This window comes from Chiloscyllium punctatum, chromosome 37, assembly GCF_047496795.1.
Source record: "Chiloscyllium punctatum isolate Juve2018m chromosome 37, sChiPun1.3, whole genome shotgun sequence".
Classification (NCBI taxonomy): domain Eukaryota; kingdom Metazoa; phylum Chordata; class Chondrichthyes; order Orectolobiformes; family Hemiscylliidae; genus Chiloscyllium; species Chiloscyllium punctatum.
The window spans coordinates 43,390,013-43,408,188 of record NC_092775.1 but is presented as its reverse complement, the minus strand read 5'-3'; the positions used below and the strand labels follow the sequence as shown (position 1 = coordinate 43,408,188).

General features: G+C 39.4%; 1 protein-coding gene across 7 annotated transcripts in view; it reads left to right on the top strand.

The window, feature by feature from the left end:
- Positions 1 to 8,265: 8,265 nt before the first annotated feature.
- The window catches only part of ythdf1 (YTH N6-methyladenosine RNA binding protein F1), a 37,394-nt gene continuing 27,483 nt past the window's right edge, over positions 8,266 to 18,176 (top strand). For all 7 annotated transcript variants that reach the window (XR_011954597.1, XR_011954596.1, XR_011954595.1 and 4 more), the window contains exons 1-3: positions 8,266 to 8,450; positions 8,660 to 8,684; positions 9,275 to 9,354. Coding sequence is in view for 3 of the 7 variants with exons in the window: in XM_072556684.1 (XP_072412785.1) it covers positions 8,424 to 8,450; positions 8,660 to 8,684; positions 9,275 to 9,354 (132 nt within the window). In the remaining 4 variants the exon portion in view is untranslated. The remainder of the gene's footprint in view (positions 8,451 to 8,659; positions 8,685 to 9,274; positions 9,355 to 18,176) is intronic.

The window sequence follows — 18,176 nt, the reverse complement described above, 5'->3', positions numbered from 1 at the left end:
CATCCTCCTTTATTTTGTTGGTGAGATTTGTCTATCTAGGAAGACTGTTGACAGAATATGTCCTTTACATTACACTAATGTCTTTAGCACCTAATTGCTGTTTGTGTCTGGTGTGCGAGTTTTGTAACTTCAGGGTTTTACTTGGCCAATGTACCCAGCAGCCCTTGCTTGCTATTTGATCAAGTTGGCAATCTATCCGTGTTTTAGCAGCTAGGAAGCTGCTGCAACTACACCAAGTGTGGTCAGAACTAATGTTGAAGACCTGATAAGATATATATGTGTTTGTTTGCTGCAAAATGCTGCAGTTCAGCAACCTGAATCCTCCCCCTCAGATTAGTATCTGATTCAAATTCAACCAGTTTGCATTGAGCAGTTGAATTAAAGTCATTAAGATAATCAGATGAGGGCAGAGAGATGAGTTTATGGCAGGCTGTACTCTGGGCCACTTCATGCATGGCATTTATCAATAGAAGCCACTACAGATGATGCTACAGTAACAAATTGGTTCCCGTCTCTCTTTATAATTTATCTTTTATGCTATTTCTTACAACTTTTATTCAGTTGCTGAAAACAAAATAAAACACTTGGAGAAAACACACACAAAGGAAATCATGGATCAGAAGCTTCTCCACCCTCCCGGAGGAGTTCATCAGTGCTTCCTGTTTATGTGAAACTTTAATTAGATGCCAATTTCCTTTATCTCCTGAGGATCTCTGCCCCTATGGAAAATAATTCATGATTCTTTGTAGCTTTCAGAAAATTATTGGTTCTATAGGTTTATTTTATAGTGCTCCTGCAGGAAATTGCTTTATTTCACTAAACAACTTCCCAGATCAGTATACTTAAAATTATACATTAATGATAAGGGAAACTGAAGTCACAGATCTATCTCACATTAGTCGACTGTGTGCAAGTTTGGTGCATTCTTGAGTAATTCTCAGGCAAAATTTTGTTTGGAGTTGTGGTCTTTATCAAAAAATTGGTGTAGAGTTTGTCTTGAATTAAAGCACGTCATCAAAAAACCGAAAGTTTGTAGCTAACTTTATGTATGTTTAGCAGATCTGCAAATCTAAAGTTCCCTTCAACTGATTCAGGAAGTATGGGCATCATTGGCTGGACCAACCTTTATTGTTCACCCCTAGTTGCACTTGAGAAGGTAGTGGTGAGTTGCTTTCTTGAACAGCAGTAGTTCTTTGATATAGGTACACCCACAGTGCCATTAGGGAGTTCCAGGATCTTGATCCAGCAGGACTGAAGGGACAGCACAGATTTTTCTAAGTTGATATGAGTAGGTTGGGGGGAATTTGCAAATGGCAGTGTTCCCTGTGTCTGCTGCTGTCCACATCCTTCAAATGGTACTAACTGTAAATTTGGAAAATGCTGTCTAAGGAGCCTTGGTAAATTTCTGTTATGCATATTGGAGCGAGTACACTGTTGGTAGCGTGCACCTTGTAGGTGATCCACACCGCTGCTTTTGTGCATTGTTGGTGGAGGCAGTGAATGTTTGAAGATGAGGTGCCAATTAAAAAGGCTGCTTTGTCCTGGATGATGTCAGATTCTTGAGTATTGTTAGAGCTGCACTCATCCATGCAAGTGGGGGAGTATTCCTTCACAGTCCTTAGTTGTGCCTATAAATGGTGGAGAGACTGTGGGAATCAGGTGAGATGTTACAGGTTCCCTAGACTCTGGTCTACTTTTGTAGCCACTTTGATTATGTGACAAGTCCAGTTCAGGTCACTTTCTGGTCAATGGTAACCACCAGAATGTTGATAATGGGGATTTTAGCAATGGTAACACCATTGTACATCAAGGGATCATGGTTAGATTCTATTTATTGGAGATGGCCATTGCCTAGCACCTGTGTGGTACAAACATAGCATGTCACTTATCATCTCAAGCGTGGATATTGTCCTGGTCTGCCAGGCCTTCTTGCATTTGGACATGAACTGCTTCAGTATCTAATTGTGCAATCAACAGCAAATTTCCTGATGTCTAATGTTATAAGGAGGGAAGGTCATTGACGAAGCAGCTGAAGATGGTTAGGCCTAGGATGAGGAACACCTGCAGCCTTGTCCTGCAGCTGTGATGACTGACCTTCAATGACCACAACCACATTCCTTTGTATTAGATATGATGCCAACCAATGGTGATCTTTTTCCCTTAATCCTCATTGACTTTTAATTTTGCTATGGCCTTTGGCAGAATTCAAACACAACATCAGCAAGTAGATTATTACATTTGTTGCTTGATGGCATCATTTTGCTCCTTGATGACACTTGGTCAAATATGCCTTAGTTGTGCTAAGAGCACAACTTACATCTGGAATTTAGCTCTTTTGTCAATGTTTGAACTAAGGTTGCAATGAGGTCAGGAGCTGAGTGGGCTTTGGTGGTACCCAAACAGAGCATCAGCAAGCAGGTTATTGCAATTTTTTTGCTTGATAGCATTATTGATAACACCATCTATCACTTTAATAACAATCAAAAACAAAACAATTAGGCAGTAATGGCATGGTTGGATTTGTCTTGCGTTTTGTGTACATGTAATAGCTGTGCAATCTTCCACATTGTCAGATGGATGCCAGTATTGTAGCTGTACTAGAACAGCTTGGCTAAGGGTGCATCAGGTTCTGGAGTACAGGTCTTCAGTACGATTGCTGCTCTATTGTCAGAGCTCAGAGCCTTTACAGTATCCAGTGTCTCTGACCTTTTTTTTTTGACTGATCAAATTGGCTGAGGACTGGCATCTGTGACACTCCAGAAGAGATGACTGATCTACTCAACAGTTCTTGCTGAAAACTGTTGCAAAGGCTTCAGCCATGTACTTTTCACTGATGTGCTTGGTTCACCCTTCATTAATGGTGGTGATATTTATGGAGCCTCCTCCTTCAGTGAGTTATTAATGAGTTCACTAATGATTTTGCTGGACTGCAGAGCTTAGATCTGATCTGTTGTTTTTGAAATTGCTTAGCCCTGTCTATCAGTCACTGCTTTATACTATCTGGCAAGCATATACTGCTGTGTTGCAGCCATACCAGGCTGACATCTCATTTTTTGACAATATGCCAGATGCTGCTCCAGGTATGCTTTCATGCACTGCTCATTGACTCAGCGTTGATCCCCTGGCTTGATGATGATGATAGTGGGTGAAATGCCTGGTCATGAGGTTGCATATTGCATTCGATTACAATTATGCTGCAGCTGATGGCCCACAACATCTCACAGATGTCCTAACTTGGGTTGCTGGACCTGTTCAAAATCTATCTCGTTTAGCATAGTGGCAAGGCCACATAAGAGGTACCCTCAATGTGTGGATGGTACTTCATCTCCACAAGGGCTATGCAGTAGTCACTTTTACTAACACTCTTGCATAGATGCATTTGCAGCATGAAGATTTGTGAAGATGAAGTCAGTATGTTTCTGTCACTCTTTGGTTCTTTCACCACCTCAATCCAGATCAGGTTTGGCAGCAATGTCCTTTAGGACTTGACCAGCGCAGGCAGGTGTGGTGTTGCCAAGCTACTTTTGGTAATGAACATTATGTTCCCCACCCAGAATGCATTCTGCACCCTTACCACTCTCATTGCTTTCTCTAAGTGATACTCAACATGGAGGAGTACCAATTTATCAGCTGAGGGGAAAGAGTGCTTTGTGATCATGAAGTAGTGTCATCTTCCATATCTGACCTGATATTATGAACTTTCATGGGTTCAGAATCAATGTTGAGGTCACCCTGGACAATTTCCTTCAACTGTATACCACTCTACCTCTACCTCTACTAGAATGTCTTGTTGGTGGAACAGAATGTACCCATTAACTGATGGTGTTGACAGGCATGTTGTCTGTAAAGTATAATTCTGTGAGAATGACAATGTCAAGCTTTGCTTGAATTGTCTGAAATGCAGTTCTTCTAATTTTGGCACTAGCCCCTGGCTGCTATTGAGGACGCTTTGCAGGGCAAAAAGGTTGAAATTGTCATTGTCACGTCCAGTACCCAGATCAATACCAGATAATCTGTCTAGTTTTTTTTCAAGACTTTGCAGTAGTTAAAAACAACTTAGGCTATTTCAGAGATATTAAAGAGTAACGCACATTGCTGTGGGTCTGAAGTCACATGTAGACCAGACGAGATATGGGGCATTAGTGAACCAGATGGGTTTTTACAATCATCAACAATAGTTCCACAGTCATCATGAGACATTTCATTCAGATTTTCTTTTGAATTCAAATTAATTTGCCATGGTGGAATTCCAACCTAGGTTACCAAATTGCTGGGTTAGTAGCCCATCAACAATACAAAAATTTACTGCCTCTCCAATGTTAGAAAGACTCCCTTTGGACTCTACCACATATTCAATTTGAACTATTCAGGGATTTGGAGATCCTATAGTTCCCCATTGCCTTCTACATGGTGACACTTTGGCTAATCAGGTCAATTTGCTAACCAATCAGTAGCCTTTTCTCTTGTATACCAAAACAGTCTGAAATTTGGTATTGTCGTGTTTGCCCTGATTGAATGCAATACAAAAAGCTTTGGCAACATGTCACTCTGTTCAACAAAACTCAATTCTGTAATCAGAGATTCCCTACCACTGCTAATGGATCGAGGTTTAACTGAACGGGTTGAATTTTTTTTAATATTTGACTCCAAGATGAGCTAACAACTACAAAAATGCTCCATCACTAAAACCAACTCTAAAATATTGCTGAATTCCATCACTATCTCAGTTGTGTTTGAAATCATCATCCCATGCCTTTGTTTCCTCGAGACTTGAGCATTCCAACATACTCTCGGCCAGTTTCTCATCTCCCACTCTTCATAAATGTTGGCCAATCCAAATATTGCTGTCTATATTCCAAGTCTCAACTAATCCCTCGTGAAGAGTCTTTGACTGATGATCCAAAAGTAGGGTGGGCAAGTTTAGTCATAAAGTAAAACAAAGGTCAGCAAAGTGGAAAAACAGATATCTAAAAGTTTTATATAGCCTTTGATTTCCTTTAAATTTACAATCTATTTTATTACTTGTTCTTTGCATGTTTTTGATTAGGTTACAAAAATCTTTCAGGAGGACTGCAACTGGAGTTCCACTCATGATCAACTTGCGTGTTAAAGGACATGCTAGAGATTTAACTTCTTGGAAATTTATTTAATGACAAAATGAAACAATTCTTGTTTTGATTCTGTAGCTGTCCCCTTCATTCTTTAGAGTATAAAAAGGCACCTTCAGCAATGACCCAGCCTACCTTTTTCTTTACATTTGAAGTTCAGCACAAAGGTTTGAATGGGAGATTAATACAGTTCAGATTCAGACTACTAATTGGGTTAGCAAGAGATATTTTTAAAAATCAGAACAAGCTGGAAATGCTCAGCCAGTCTCTGGAGACAGAACAAGGTATTAATTCAGATTAATGGATGATATTTCATCAGAACGAAGTTCATCAATGCAAAAACTTAGCTCTGTTGCTGTCTCTACAGATGCTGGCTAGACTTGCTCAGCCTTTCCAGTATGTTTACAAGGGAGGGAGGGAGAGAGAAGACAAGGAATTATAGACCAATTAGCCTGACGTCAGTGGTGGGAAAGGCAATTATAAAAGATAATTGGACAGCAGTAACAGGACAGGTCAGAGTCAGCATGGATTTACGAAGAGGAAATCGTGCTTGACTAATCTTCTGGAATTTTTTGAGGATGTAACTATGAAGATGGACAAGGGAGAGCCAGTGGATGTAGTGTACCTGGACTTTCAAAAAGCCTTTGATAAGGTCCCACATAGGAGGTTAGTGAGCAAAATTAGGATACATGGTATTGGGGACAAGGTACTGACTTGGATTGAAAATTGGCTGACTGACAGGAAACAAAGACCAGTGATAAACGCGTCTCTTTCGGAATGGCAGGTGGTGACCAATGGGGTGCCACAAGGTTCGGTGCTGGGACCACAGCTGTTTACAATATACATCAATGATATAGATGAAGGCATTAAAAGTAATATTAGCAAATTTGCTGATGACACAAAGCTGGTTAGCAGGGTGAAATGTGAGGAGGATGTTATGAGAATCCTGGGTAACTTGGACAGGCTAGGTGAGTGGACGGATGCATGGCAGATGTCGTTTAATGTGGATAAATGTGTGGTTATCCACTTTGGTGGCAAGAACAGAAAAGCAGATTACTATCTAAATGGAGTCAAGTTAGGGGAAGTGCAACAAGATCGAGGTGTTCTTGTACATCAGTCAATGAAAGCAAGCATGTAGGTACAGCAGATAGTGAAGAAAGCTAATGGCATGCTGGCCTTCGTAACAAGAGGAATTGAGTGTAAGAGCAAAGAGGTCTTCTACAGCTGTACAGGACCCTAGTGAGACCGCACCTGGAGTATTGTGTGCAGTTTTGGTCTCCAAATTTGAGGAAGGACATTCTGGCTTTTGAAGAAGTGCAGCGTAGGTTCACGAGGTCAATTCCCGGAATGGCGGGACTATCATATGTTGAAAGATTGGAACGAGTGGACTTGAGAGGGGATCTGACTGAGACATATAAAATTATTAATTGATTGGACACTCTGGAGGCAGGAAGCATGTTTCCACTGATGGGTGAGTCCAGAACCAGAGGACACAGTTTAAAAATAGGGGGTAGGCCATTTAGAAGAGAGTTGAGGAGAAACTTCTTCACTCAGAGAATAGTGGATACATGGAATGCTCTACCCCAGAAGGCAGTGGAGGCCAAGTCTCTGGATACTTTCAAGAAAGAGATTGTGGTATCAAGAGTTAGGGAGATAAGGCAGGAACAGGATACTGATGATCAGCCATGATCATAATGAATGGTGATTCTGGCTTGAAGGGCTGAATGGCCTACTTCTGCACCAATTGTCTATCATGTTTAGTTTAGATTTTCAAAGTTTGCAGTGATTTGCTTTATAACAGCTTATCTCGTTTTTGAGGGGGGGCTTTATGAAATCCTAATAAATCCTCACAATCACAAAAGATGAAGAGAGGAGAATCTTTTGAGTAGGGTTGCTTTGAGCAGAGTGAAATCTCCACGGCAGGCGACGTACACTAATTCAGTCCCATATTCAGTAAGTAACACAAGTTCTGTAATTTAAAGGTCATATCCAAAAGAATAACTTGCTACAGTAGTTCTAGCAGTTTCATTTTCAATGAAATAGATGAAATTTCAACAGCTTATTACTTGTTGCAGATTAATTTGTTCTTTTCCTAAATTTGTTATAGTGTCCTGTCTTAGTAGTAGCACTCTTGCCCAAGTCAGAAATATTGATTAGAGCTCCACTTGAAATTCATTGCATTGTAGTAGAGTCAATGCAGTGTTGTTGCAGGATGTTTTCAAATCAACTGTCAGACTGAAACCCAATTTGCCCTATATATATATATTTTTTTTTTCTTTTTAAAAATCATATTACCTGACAAATAGCAAAGGGTTTCTCTCGTATTGTTAACAACATTAAAAAAAAATTTATTTCATTTTTTTCTGTAGGACCTTGTACATAAACTAGACGCTGCACGATAAAACTACAGTTTAAAAGTAACTTATTAGCAATGAAGCACTTTGAGACATATCTTGAGGGCACATTAAGTCTGCTCAGTAGCAGTTATGGAATAAGTTCTGAGACGACCCTTAACCACTTATTGCAGATTGGAAACACACGCCATAGAATTAATTCAAGCAGTTTACAAGCGATCAACAAATGCGCCGTCCTATTATTATCCCAGACATGTAACCAGAGGGCAGTAAGGCACAGTCCAGATAGGGAGGAACAGGTGTTCCAAGAGGATGAGAACGCCAAGCATAGGGGCCATGGTGAGAAGTGCTGAGCTGGGGTCATCCTACAAATTTCGACTCCTGAAAAGAAAGTTCCAGATGGAGTTGTGCCTATTTGCAGCAATTCGATCGTGGTCAGACTCTCGCATATTAACGACATAAATATTAATCGGCGCAACGTCCGCGAGATACAGCAGAGTCCGCCTCCTGTTCCTCCCCAAGCCCACGCTCCTGGTTATAACCTTGCCACTCACTTTACACACAACTCACAATTAAAACACAGCAGAGGCGAAAGTTGGTGCGACTAAATACGTTAGTGACCATTTCCAACGCTGCAGTCTCGGTACCTGGAGAGGCAGGAGGACGCCCAAATGTCAACCCCGGCCTCAACAGAGCGCAGCGCGCGCGCATTGCGTCATCACTTGTACCGGACCGCTCCGGCGTCACTGCGCCGAATGCGTACTACGTCATCAGATCCTGAGTATGGTCGCCATTGGGTTAAACGCCTGAGAAATCCGAGCGAGGAAGCTAAGTTGAAGAAGGGGGGTGGGTGAGTGGGTAGAAACTGCGGCCTCTGAGCTACTTAACCCGCCCCCGACATCCAGCAGCCCGAGAGCCCTCTTCAGAATCCGAGCCCGGTGCAAGTGGCGATTAATGAAGAATGTCTGCGACAAGCGTTGACCCTCAGGTAGGCAGGGCTCGGAACCGGCTGGGTCTTTGTTGTGTTCTCCCCCCCCCCCCCCCTCCTTCCCGCTGCTTCAGTGCGCGGGGGGTGAGCCGCGGGCTTCGTTCTACAGTTTACCGAGGCCGCGAATCTGCCTTAACGTTTTTCTCTCTCTCTTTTTAATTTGCTTCCCGTTTGCTGCTGTGTCCGTCCGGTGGTGGCCCCTGAAACAGCGAGCGAAAGGACAAGAGAATAAAGGTAAAGTGCTGGCTTGGAGGCCCCAGGGCTGCTGCAGATGCCTTAAATAACGTGGAAAGTTGCCATGAATGCCTTTTATTTTATCTGCTGCGTGCCACTCAGGAGGCATCCTCCCGGCTCTCCCTTTCCCGATCCGGGCTGTGCCTTGGCGATCTTGGGTCGGCGGCAACGTCAGGACTAAATGTGGCGGAAATGCTCGATAAAAGTTGGGAGTTAAGGCCAAGTTTCCCCTTTGGTCGTGGGATCGGCCTCCTCCCGCTTTGTGATGACTTGTTCTAAGGAAACGTCATATGTTTCTCCTTTGATCGTCTCTTTTGTCCAGAAAAGCAATTCTGAGGAGAGCTATTCTTACTCGTTTGTCTAATCGCGAGTTTCTTTCTTCCCCTATTTAACAAGAGTCATCTGAAATTTAACACGATGCAACTTTTCTGTTTTCAAATGTTTTCGCCATCCGGTCTAGTTTTTTTTCCCCCTACTTTCAGGTATTGATCATACATTTGTATATGTTTTTTATTGCCGCAGTTTTTATTGCAACTTTTGAACATTTGTGGTATTTGTATGGACGTTTATTAGAATGTTTTACGTTACAGTGCAAAATGGTTCGTTGCATCAAAAGGACACAGTACACGACAATGATTTTGAGCCATACCTAAGCAGCCAATCTAATCAGGTGAGTTAAATACCTATTTTATCTTCAGATCTCTGAGCACAGCATAATCTGGCAAACAAACTATTCAGTTGGAAAGCCATAAATGTATTAATTTTTCAGTCTTTTGGAAGCTAGGATGATAAATACTTTGGCAAATCACATAATCAATCCATATTGTACTTTACACAAGGGAGCAAAATGTTGTGCAGTTTTATGGATCTTGTAGTAGCAGGCCTAGAAGGAAGTTTACAGGAATAAGTTTAAAAGTTTTAAATTTAAGGTTTTAAAATTTAGATACTTGAGTGTGCAAAGTTAAGGTGCAAGAAGTTAATAAGTGATATGCTGTTAGTATATTTTTGATATTTCTTTTGTGTGCAAATTTAGTCAATTCATTTTGTATGTAACTTTAAATTTGCTGCCAGTTATACTTTCCATTTCTAATGAGTCAGAAAAACTGACAAATTATTTGGTATACGGTTAATCCTTTTTCTTAGTGAACAAAATAATTTCCCTGTCCAAAAGATCTGCAAGGAATGGTGTGCTTCAATGTTTCTTTAGAAGTATTCCTTTCTAATAATAGCACAGATTAAATTGCACAAGTGCACCAGCTATATAATCTTGATCTTGTAACAATTATTATACTTTTCTTCATTATACACGCAGCCTTTCATTTTAAAGGCGTTTATATGATCATCTGTATGTTTGTGGAACAATGTAATCAACCTTGTAGAATCAATTCCCTAGATTTTATGTTAGAAGCATTTTCTTTTAAAAATGCAAGTTTAATGTTGAAAGATGAATCACTCTTTGAAATAGTTTTTGTGCTAAAGGAAATAATTTCTCATTTCATATTCATCCTGTTTATTTGTAGCACGCTATCTATGCTGACGGGATGTTATTGATCTTTTTACATATGACCATCAGCTTGAGTGACAAATGGTTTGACACTTTTTGCTTATGACTCATTGAATGTTGCTGATCTCTGCACTGGATGTAGTTGCAATCGAAGTTTCTGCCCAATGAAGGGACTTGCTGTGCAAAAGTGTGCCATCTCAACCAAGGATGTGGGCAAAATTGACAATCCAAAATTAACATTCTGATTATGTGTAGACTTGAACGCACTATCAAATTTCAGTTATTAGTTAAAGGGCACCTAATCAAAAGTATCAATTTCCATATTTTCATCTAGCCAATAAGTTCCATCCTCTAATTAAATTAGGAAATTGTGTCCAAGCACCAAAAACAAATTGTCGCTGTTGTTGTTCTTTCCTCTTCGTAACATTCACTGAGGTACAGTCCTTGTGTTTTTAAGTAATAGGAATTCATGTTTGAGCCTTGACTAAGATTTAGCAAGCTGTCTGATGCAGGGGAATGCCAGCCTGTCTCAATCCTGTCTTCATCCAACATCCTCATACATGCACCGCTAGTAACTGGAAGTTGATTGTGATCAGACAAGTGGGCCTTGACAGATTTTTTTTCTCTCTGACCACTTCCTATCCCAGATGTGCAGAGGTCTATTGTCCTGCTTTTGTATTGTCTGTGATCAGACAACTCCGCCTAGATTAAGTATCAAATTTGGATTTTCCTGAGTGGTATGACTGCTTCTCTGATTTGCTGTGCTGTTGGAAGAATTGCTATCGGCAGTAAGCCTCTATGGTATTTTTAATATGACTTCGTTTAGTTAAGTTTACAATTTATAGCAAATTTTCATGAAGTATTTTAGGAAATACACTATATTCTGATTTGAATATTCAGTGTATATAAGATACTTGTTGCTTAAGTCAAGTGTTTTGAGCAGTGTTTCATATTACTTTATCCCAATGATTAGATTAGATTCCCTACAGTATGGAAATAGGCCCTCAGACTCATCAAGTCCATACCGACCCTCCGAGGAGTAACCCACCGAAACCCATTTCCCTCTGACTAATGCACCTAACACCACGGGCAATTTAGCATGACCAGTTCACCTGATCTGCACGTCTTTGGATTGTGGGAGGAAACTGGAGCACCTGGAGGAAACCCACGCAGACATTGGGAGAATGTGCCAAATTCTACACAGTCGCCCGAGGTTGTGAGGCAACAGTGCTAACCACTGAGCCACCGTGCCGCCTCGAACAATGTTTGTAAAATTAATGGGAAGTTGGAAGGTATTTAAGCAAGTGTTGAGTTTCTTTAACCTACATCACAGAAATCCTTGGTTCTTTAAAATTATTTAAGTATGTGCTAAACTGCTGAATATTAGGACAATAGACTTGAGGTTCTTGAACAGTTTTTAATTCCGAATGAAAATGTTACAGTAAACTAACTCCTCTTCAAATAAAAACTAATGCTATTCCAGTGCATTTTGCTGAAAAGCCCAAGGATGTTACTGACTTGATGGAAAATAGACAAAGTGAAGTAGAAATATTTTCATGCAGATACACAAGTCATCAATTTACTGAAAATAGGTGAATAAATTGATTTTTATTCAAAACAGCAATCAGCACTGAAGTCAGTTTTTGGATAAGTAATAAATGACAGATGAGAAACTTATGCTTAGCATACACAGAACCTCTGTTATTACTGGGCACAATTCTGATTCTCTACACTGTAAAGCTTTTGATATTTACAAGGTGTTGCGACTGAGATTCTATGTCCGAAGAGAGAAGGGTGAGGGTGAACTGATGCAGGACTTCAAGATTAAGTAGACTATGGAGCTGCTCTTTCATTAGAGAAAGATTACTTGTGATAGTTTAATCGGAAGGTCACCAGTTCTCCAGTGAGGGGAAAGGTTGAGAATGAGGGATCTCCATGGTAATCTCAGCTGGTACGCTGTTAACATCACTCTGCATCATAATCCAGCCAACTGAGCTCACTGACCTCCAGTTTAAGATTGAAATTTTTTGCAAGGGTGCATGCTGTAATATTTCTACTTGTGGAGGAGAACAAATAAAAGTTTGTCAATTATATCTAGGAGGGAACTCAGAAGAAACTTTATTAGGAGTGTGATTAAAATAAAGAGTAAGTAGTTGAGACAAATAGAGAAGTACTTGAGTACAAACTGGATAAATATGAGGAAGGATTAAAAAGCTATGCTGATTTGGATTAGATGAATGATGGTGAGAGAAGACTTGTGAAGAGCATAGGTATAAGTTGGATGAGAGTTGCCTGTTTCTATGCTGTCATTCTATTTTCCTTCTTTGCTTGAGCACTGTTGAGAACCACTTGAACTAAGTGACATCAATTCTTATTTTTTGTAAGCAGAAAAAGTCTGATCTCCAACATAAGATGCTTTTTCCAAATCATCTTATTTGCACTGATGTTCGGCATCATTATGACCATGCAACTCTCATTTCTCATTATTTCAACCAAATGATTATTGAACTTCCAATTAAAATGTAGAGTTTGACTTCATTGAAACTTTTAACTTGTATGAAAGCGTGTAACAGACAAATAGAAGTCAATAGTTGAAAACAAGTGTTGATTTTTACACCTCTCAACAGAACGAACTCCAATGTTGTACAATGTTAAAACTCCATAAGTGGAGGTATCAAAATAGTCTGATCATTATTCTTTAGCTTGCCTCACTTAGATTAGATTCCTGACAGTATGGAAGCAGGCCATTTGGTCCAACAATTCCACACCGACCCTCCAAACCCACCCAGACCCATTCCCCTACCCTATATTTACCCCTGACTAATGCATCTGGTACTGTGGGCACTTTAGCATGACTAATTCACCTGACGTGCAGGTCTTTGGATTGTGGGAGGAAACCCACAGGGAGAATGTGCAAACTCCACACAGGCAGTCACCTGAGACAGGAATCGAAACCGGGTCTCTTGCACGGTAGGGCAGCAGAGCTAACTTCTGAGCCACTCTGCCATTCTAGTGCTTTACACTTGTGGCTTGCTCTTGTTGTAGTAATCTGATCAACTGTGTTCTTAATTTTATTATAATCTGATATGAAACAGTTGAATATTCATCTTGGAAAACAGTGATTAGGATTGGACAGACTCAACGTAGATTTACAAAACAGAAATTACGTTTGACAAATCTACTGGGATTTTAAGAAGTTACAACCATTAGAGTTGATAATGGGGAGCCATGAATGTGGTTTACTAGGACTTTCAGAAGGTGCCCAATCACGGACATGAGATTAGCTTGTAAAATTAAAACGCAAGAGATTGGGGTAGAGTACTGACTGTTCCCAGTCTGCCAGAGTGTAGGAATGAGCATGTCATTTTCTGAATGGTGGGCAGTGCCAGGACCCCAGCTACAATATATTAATGATTTTAGATGAGGAAGAGTGAACTGTAAGGAGGTTGCAAAGATGCTTCAGTGTGTTTTGGACAAGTTGAGTGGACGGGCACATGCATGGCACTTGAAGTTATAATGTGGATAAATGTGAGGTTATCTGTTTTGGTAACAAAAACAAGGTGGATTATTATCTAAAAAGCAATAGATTAGAAAAGAGGGAGATCTGCTTGAACATCAGTTGCTGAAAGTAAACATGCAGCTGTAGCATACAGTAAAGAAGGCAAATGGTATTTTGGGCTTCATAGTGAGAGGATTTTAGTACTGTAGCAGGAATGTCTTGCTGCAATTTATTCAGGGTCTTGATGAGACCATATCTGGGGTATTATATGCAGTTTTGGTGATCTCCTACAAGAAAGGATATTCTGTCTGTAGAGGGAGTGCAATGAAGGACCAATTCCTGGGATGGCAGACTGATATATAATGAGCGATTAGAGTAATTGGTTTTTAACTAAAAATGTTTTGGTGTTATTTAAAATCCAAATTGCATCATACATACTCTGATTTTGCTTTATCAGACCAGTATTTTGATTCTGTTAACAGATACTTGAACAGACAATCATTGTTTTGAATGTATTACAATTGTGGCTAAATTCTCTTTATTGTGGGGCATGTTTAACATGAAATTGCTAACATTTACAATGGTAAGCAAACTTCACAGTAATACACAATTATTTCAGACCACTTTTTTTTCCAAAAACATGTCCTTTTGGGACCATTTTACTAGTTTGAATTCCATTAATTATGTCGTAACATTTTGCAAAAATTGATGTGTTAATGGGACTGGAATAGTATTTAATTATTGCTTGTTGAGAGCTGATGTATTAGATCTGGAAATCATCATCTTCATTCAGTGTATGTGGAATTCTGTTTGAAATAATCTAAATATTTCAGAATAGTTAATTGCACATTTTTCCAAGAGATGTAATATTTACAGAAAAAGCAATTTGTAGCAAAAATATTGTAAGACAAAAACTTGATGTAAATCTTTGCAAGAGATAAGGCCCTCTTGAGCCCAACTATCTTCAGTTCCTTTATGAATTGTCTTTTTGTCCATTTTAATGACAGAATTGTGACTGTTATGATACTGGTGTTCAGCTCAATTTGCATAATCTTGAGTAATGAATCATAGTTCAACATTGCATGCAGCAAGTCCTGGATAACACTTAAACTTTGACTGGTTAGTAGCAAGTAACATTTGTACCCAACCCAACAAGTGGCAGGCAGCAATTAACATCAACAAAAGTCAGGACGTGGGGCATTTGGTTGATGGATCATTATTAATCAGGAATACCATGAATGCCTATGCAGATCACAGACTGGTTTTAACTCTCTGAACTCCTCACAGCCTTTATGCCACTTGCAAGGTACAAGCCAGGGTCAAGATGGATGATAGATGCAGCTCCAATAACTTTCAAGACTCTCAACACCCTACATAGGAATATGTGGGTTGCTTGATCAACATTTTATCTACTAATGTAAATATCAGTTACTCCACATTGTCATACATAGTTTGCACTGCAACCATAGTATCGTATTAATTGTACCAATTTCTTTGGTAGTACCACTGAACCTTGCAGCCTCCCAACACTCAGGAATGGGTGCATAGGAACCCTAACACATCCAAGTTTCCTTTAAGTCTCATATGCATTTAATACATGTTCCTGATCCTTTTATGTTGTTGCAAGGAGATATTCTAGAACCCGTTGTTTTGATGAGATACCACAAATGGCGCTGTTTCAAACAAAACTGATGAGAGCTGGAGCAAACATTAGGCAATTAATTCCACTCTGGTGAGGTGTTTTTACATAACCTTTTGTTTCTTCCCAACACCAAATTACCTGTCTAACTTTCTTCCTTTTATCCTCCACCACAAAATCTCCTGTATTTCCAATCCGATTAATTTTTTTTTCATGCAAAGCTCATCTGGGGTAAGTCCAGTGAGTGGTAGCCATATCCCAAGTAATACTTTATTTCTTTTCCTAGCAATCCTTTGAACTATGTTTTGTTTTATTTCACTTACTTTCAATGCAATTGTATTCCTCAGTGAAGTAAAATCAGTTGATTTGAGAGATTTCCATACTTGTGACATGATCATTTATAATGTTTAAAAAATTCAGATATAATGACAATGCCGTGCATTTTGTCCATAGGAACAATATGAGAGCATGTTTGGCATCCACGTTAGATGAAGTGATAATTTTAAATTGTACCACTGAAATATGTAACTGCACCATTAATTTAACTTAAAATCTGAGTAATAGAAACTGTTGCATTTTTTAGCTGTGTTCAGTGTGAAGGCAGTGCTGTATGATGGTTCTCATCATGTTTGACCTGATATTAAAACATGTTTTTTAAACTGACATGATAAATAATTACATTTCTCCGTTGAACCTCCCTCTTTTGTGCATTCTTGTTGGCATTATTAAATTGACATTGGTGTTAGGATTTGCCTTTTTAAGTTTTGATGGTTATAGCAAGTTTTGAGAAGATTTATAGCTCAGGTTGAGGTTCTGGATGCCGGTTTGATCGCCGAGCTGGATGGTTCATTTTCAGGCGTTTCATCACCCTACTAGGTAACATCTTGAGTGGGCCTCCGGGCAGAGCCATGTTAATTCCTGCTTTCTATTTATATGTTTGGGTTTCTTTGGATTGGTGACATTTCCTGCGGTGATGTCATTTCTGTTCTTTTTCTCAGGGGGTGGTAGATGAAGTCTAACTCGATGTGTTTGTTGATCGAGTTCTGGTTGGATTGCCATGCTTCTCGGAATTCTCCTACAGAGAGACACACGAGAATTCCTAGAACCATGGCATTCCAACTGAAACTCGATCAACAAACACATTGAGTTAGACCCCCATCTACCGTCCCTGAGGGGGAAAAAAAACAGGAAATGATACCACAGGAAATGACATTACCCACCCGAACATAGAAAGCAGAAATTATCAACACTGCTTCGCCCAGAGGCCCACTGAAGATGTTATGTAGTAGGGTGACGAAACATCTAGAAATTACCCTTCCAGCTCAGCGAGCAAACCTGCATCCAGAAATTGGTTATTTTAATAAGGGGATGAGCTAAACTAAAATTGTTAACTCTAAACTAACTTAACGTGTTATAACATACAACTTTAAATATCTAGAGCAGAGTCAATGATGGTGTGACAATACGTCCAGCAGTATTAGTAGAATATCTAAATCATGAGGCATAGTCAGGAATTATGTTCGGGGCAGCCTCGATTATCCAACCGGCACGGGCAGGGACTATTTTGTTTGGATAATTGAATGTTCGGATAGCACAGTTTACCCAAACATCGGCACCTTGAGATATTGTTCAGATAATCCAAAATTCGGATGACTGGTCAGATAACAGAGGTTGTTCTGTATTGACACAAACTGAAGGTCTTGATCGTGTATCTGTCTACTTCACCTAAGTTTCCATTTAACATTTGAAAACATTTTGCTCACTGTTATTTTCTTTGGGTGCATGTGTGTAATTTTTCAATCAAGGAGTTAGATTATGTGAGGAAGAAAGCTGTAACACTGATTATACTACTGAATTTTTGGCTAGTATGCAAATTAGATTGGCAGTCATTTGAGTCCCTCACCAAGTGGAGACACATAGTAGGATTAGTATCAAAATGTTTTATTTTAGCAACCCACAAACTTTGACCAAGAACTCTTTCTAATCTTCTGCATAACAATGCTGTTACAGCCTCACTACACAGATTTTTTTTTTAAAAAGGAAATTTATGCACATTTACACCAAAACCTTAGGAATTACTTTGATAACTTAGACTGCTTTCACACATGGCTAATTGGTATGACCCTGTTGTCATGCAAAGGAACAAAGTAGTGGTTTGACAACAGTTTAAATAGACATGAATGTATACCCAAAATATTATGTGGAGGATCCCAAAATAACTGTTTTGTAATTTTCTCTTCCCACCCCCACCCCCCACTTTACTAAGATGTGCACTGTGTTCCATATCCTATTTAATGATATCAGAATCTCACATTAAGAAGCAAACTTTCATGATTTTTTTCAAACAATAAACTCTGAAATGCACAATGAGTACATGGAAAGTAATGAATTAGCAAACAGCTCCACATCTCTCTGTGGTACACTGTGATCATTTCATTACACCAAATGCAGTGCAACTTTGTTAATCATAATCTTTTTATTCAACTTTTTCACTGTTACAGAACTGTCTATCAATTTCCATTAAACTTTTCATAATTTAACTCAGTGTGTTTGTTTTGAAGTGAATATCACCATGTTGATGTCTAAGAAACAAATAGCTAACTTTAGGTCAATGTTGAATTATGTCTTGATTGCTGCTTTAGTAATTTCTCATTCTGTTGAACTGGCAATTGTGCTGCTTATGACTGCTTTGCTGAAACTCTGAAAATGTTTAAATCTTGAAACTGTAAAAGTGTCAAATAGAAGATTAAAAAGTTGCGGAATCGATTTGTAACCAGAATATGGAGACGAAATTATGGAATAGGTCTAGAATGGTTCAGTTGATTTAAAACTTCTGAATGTGTTACATTT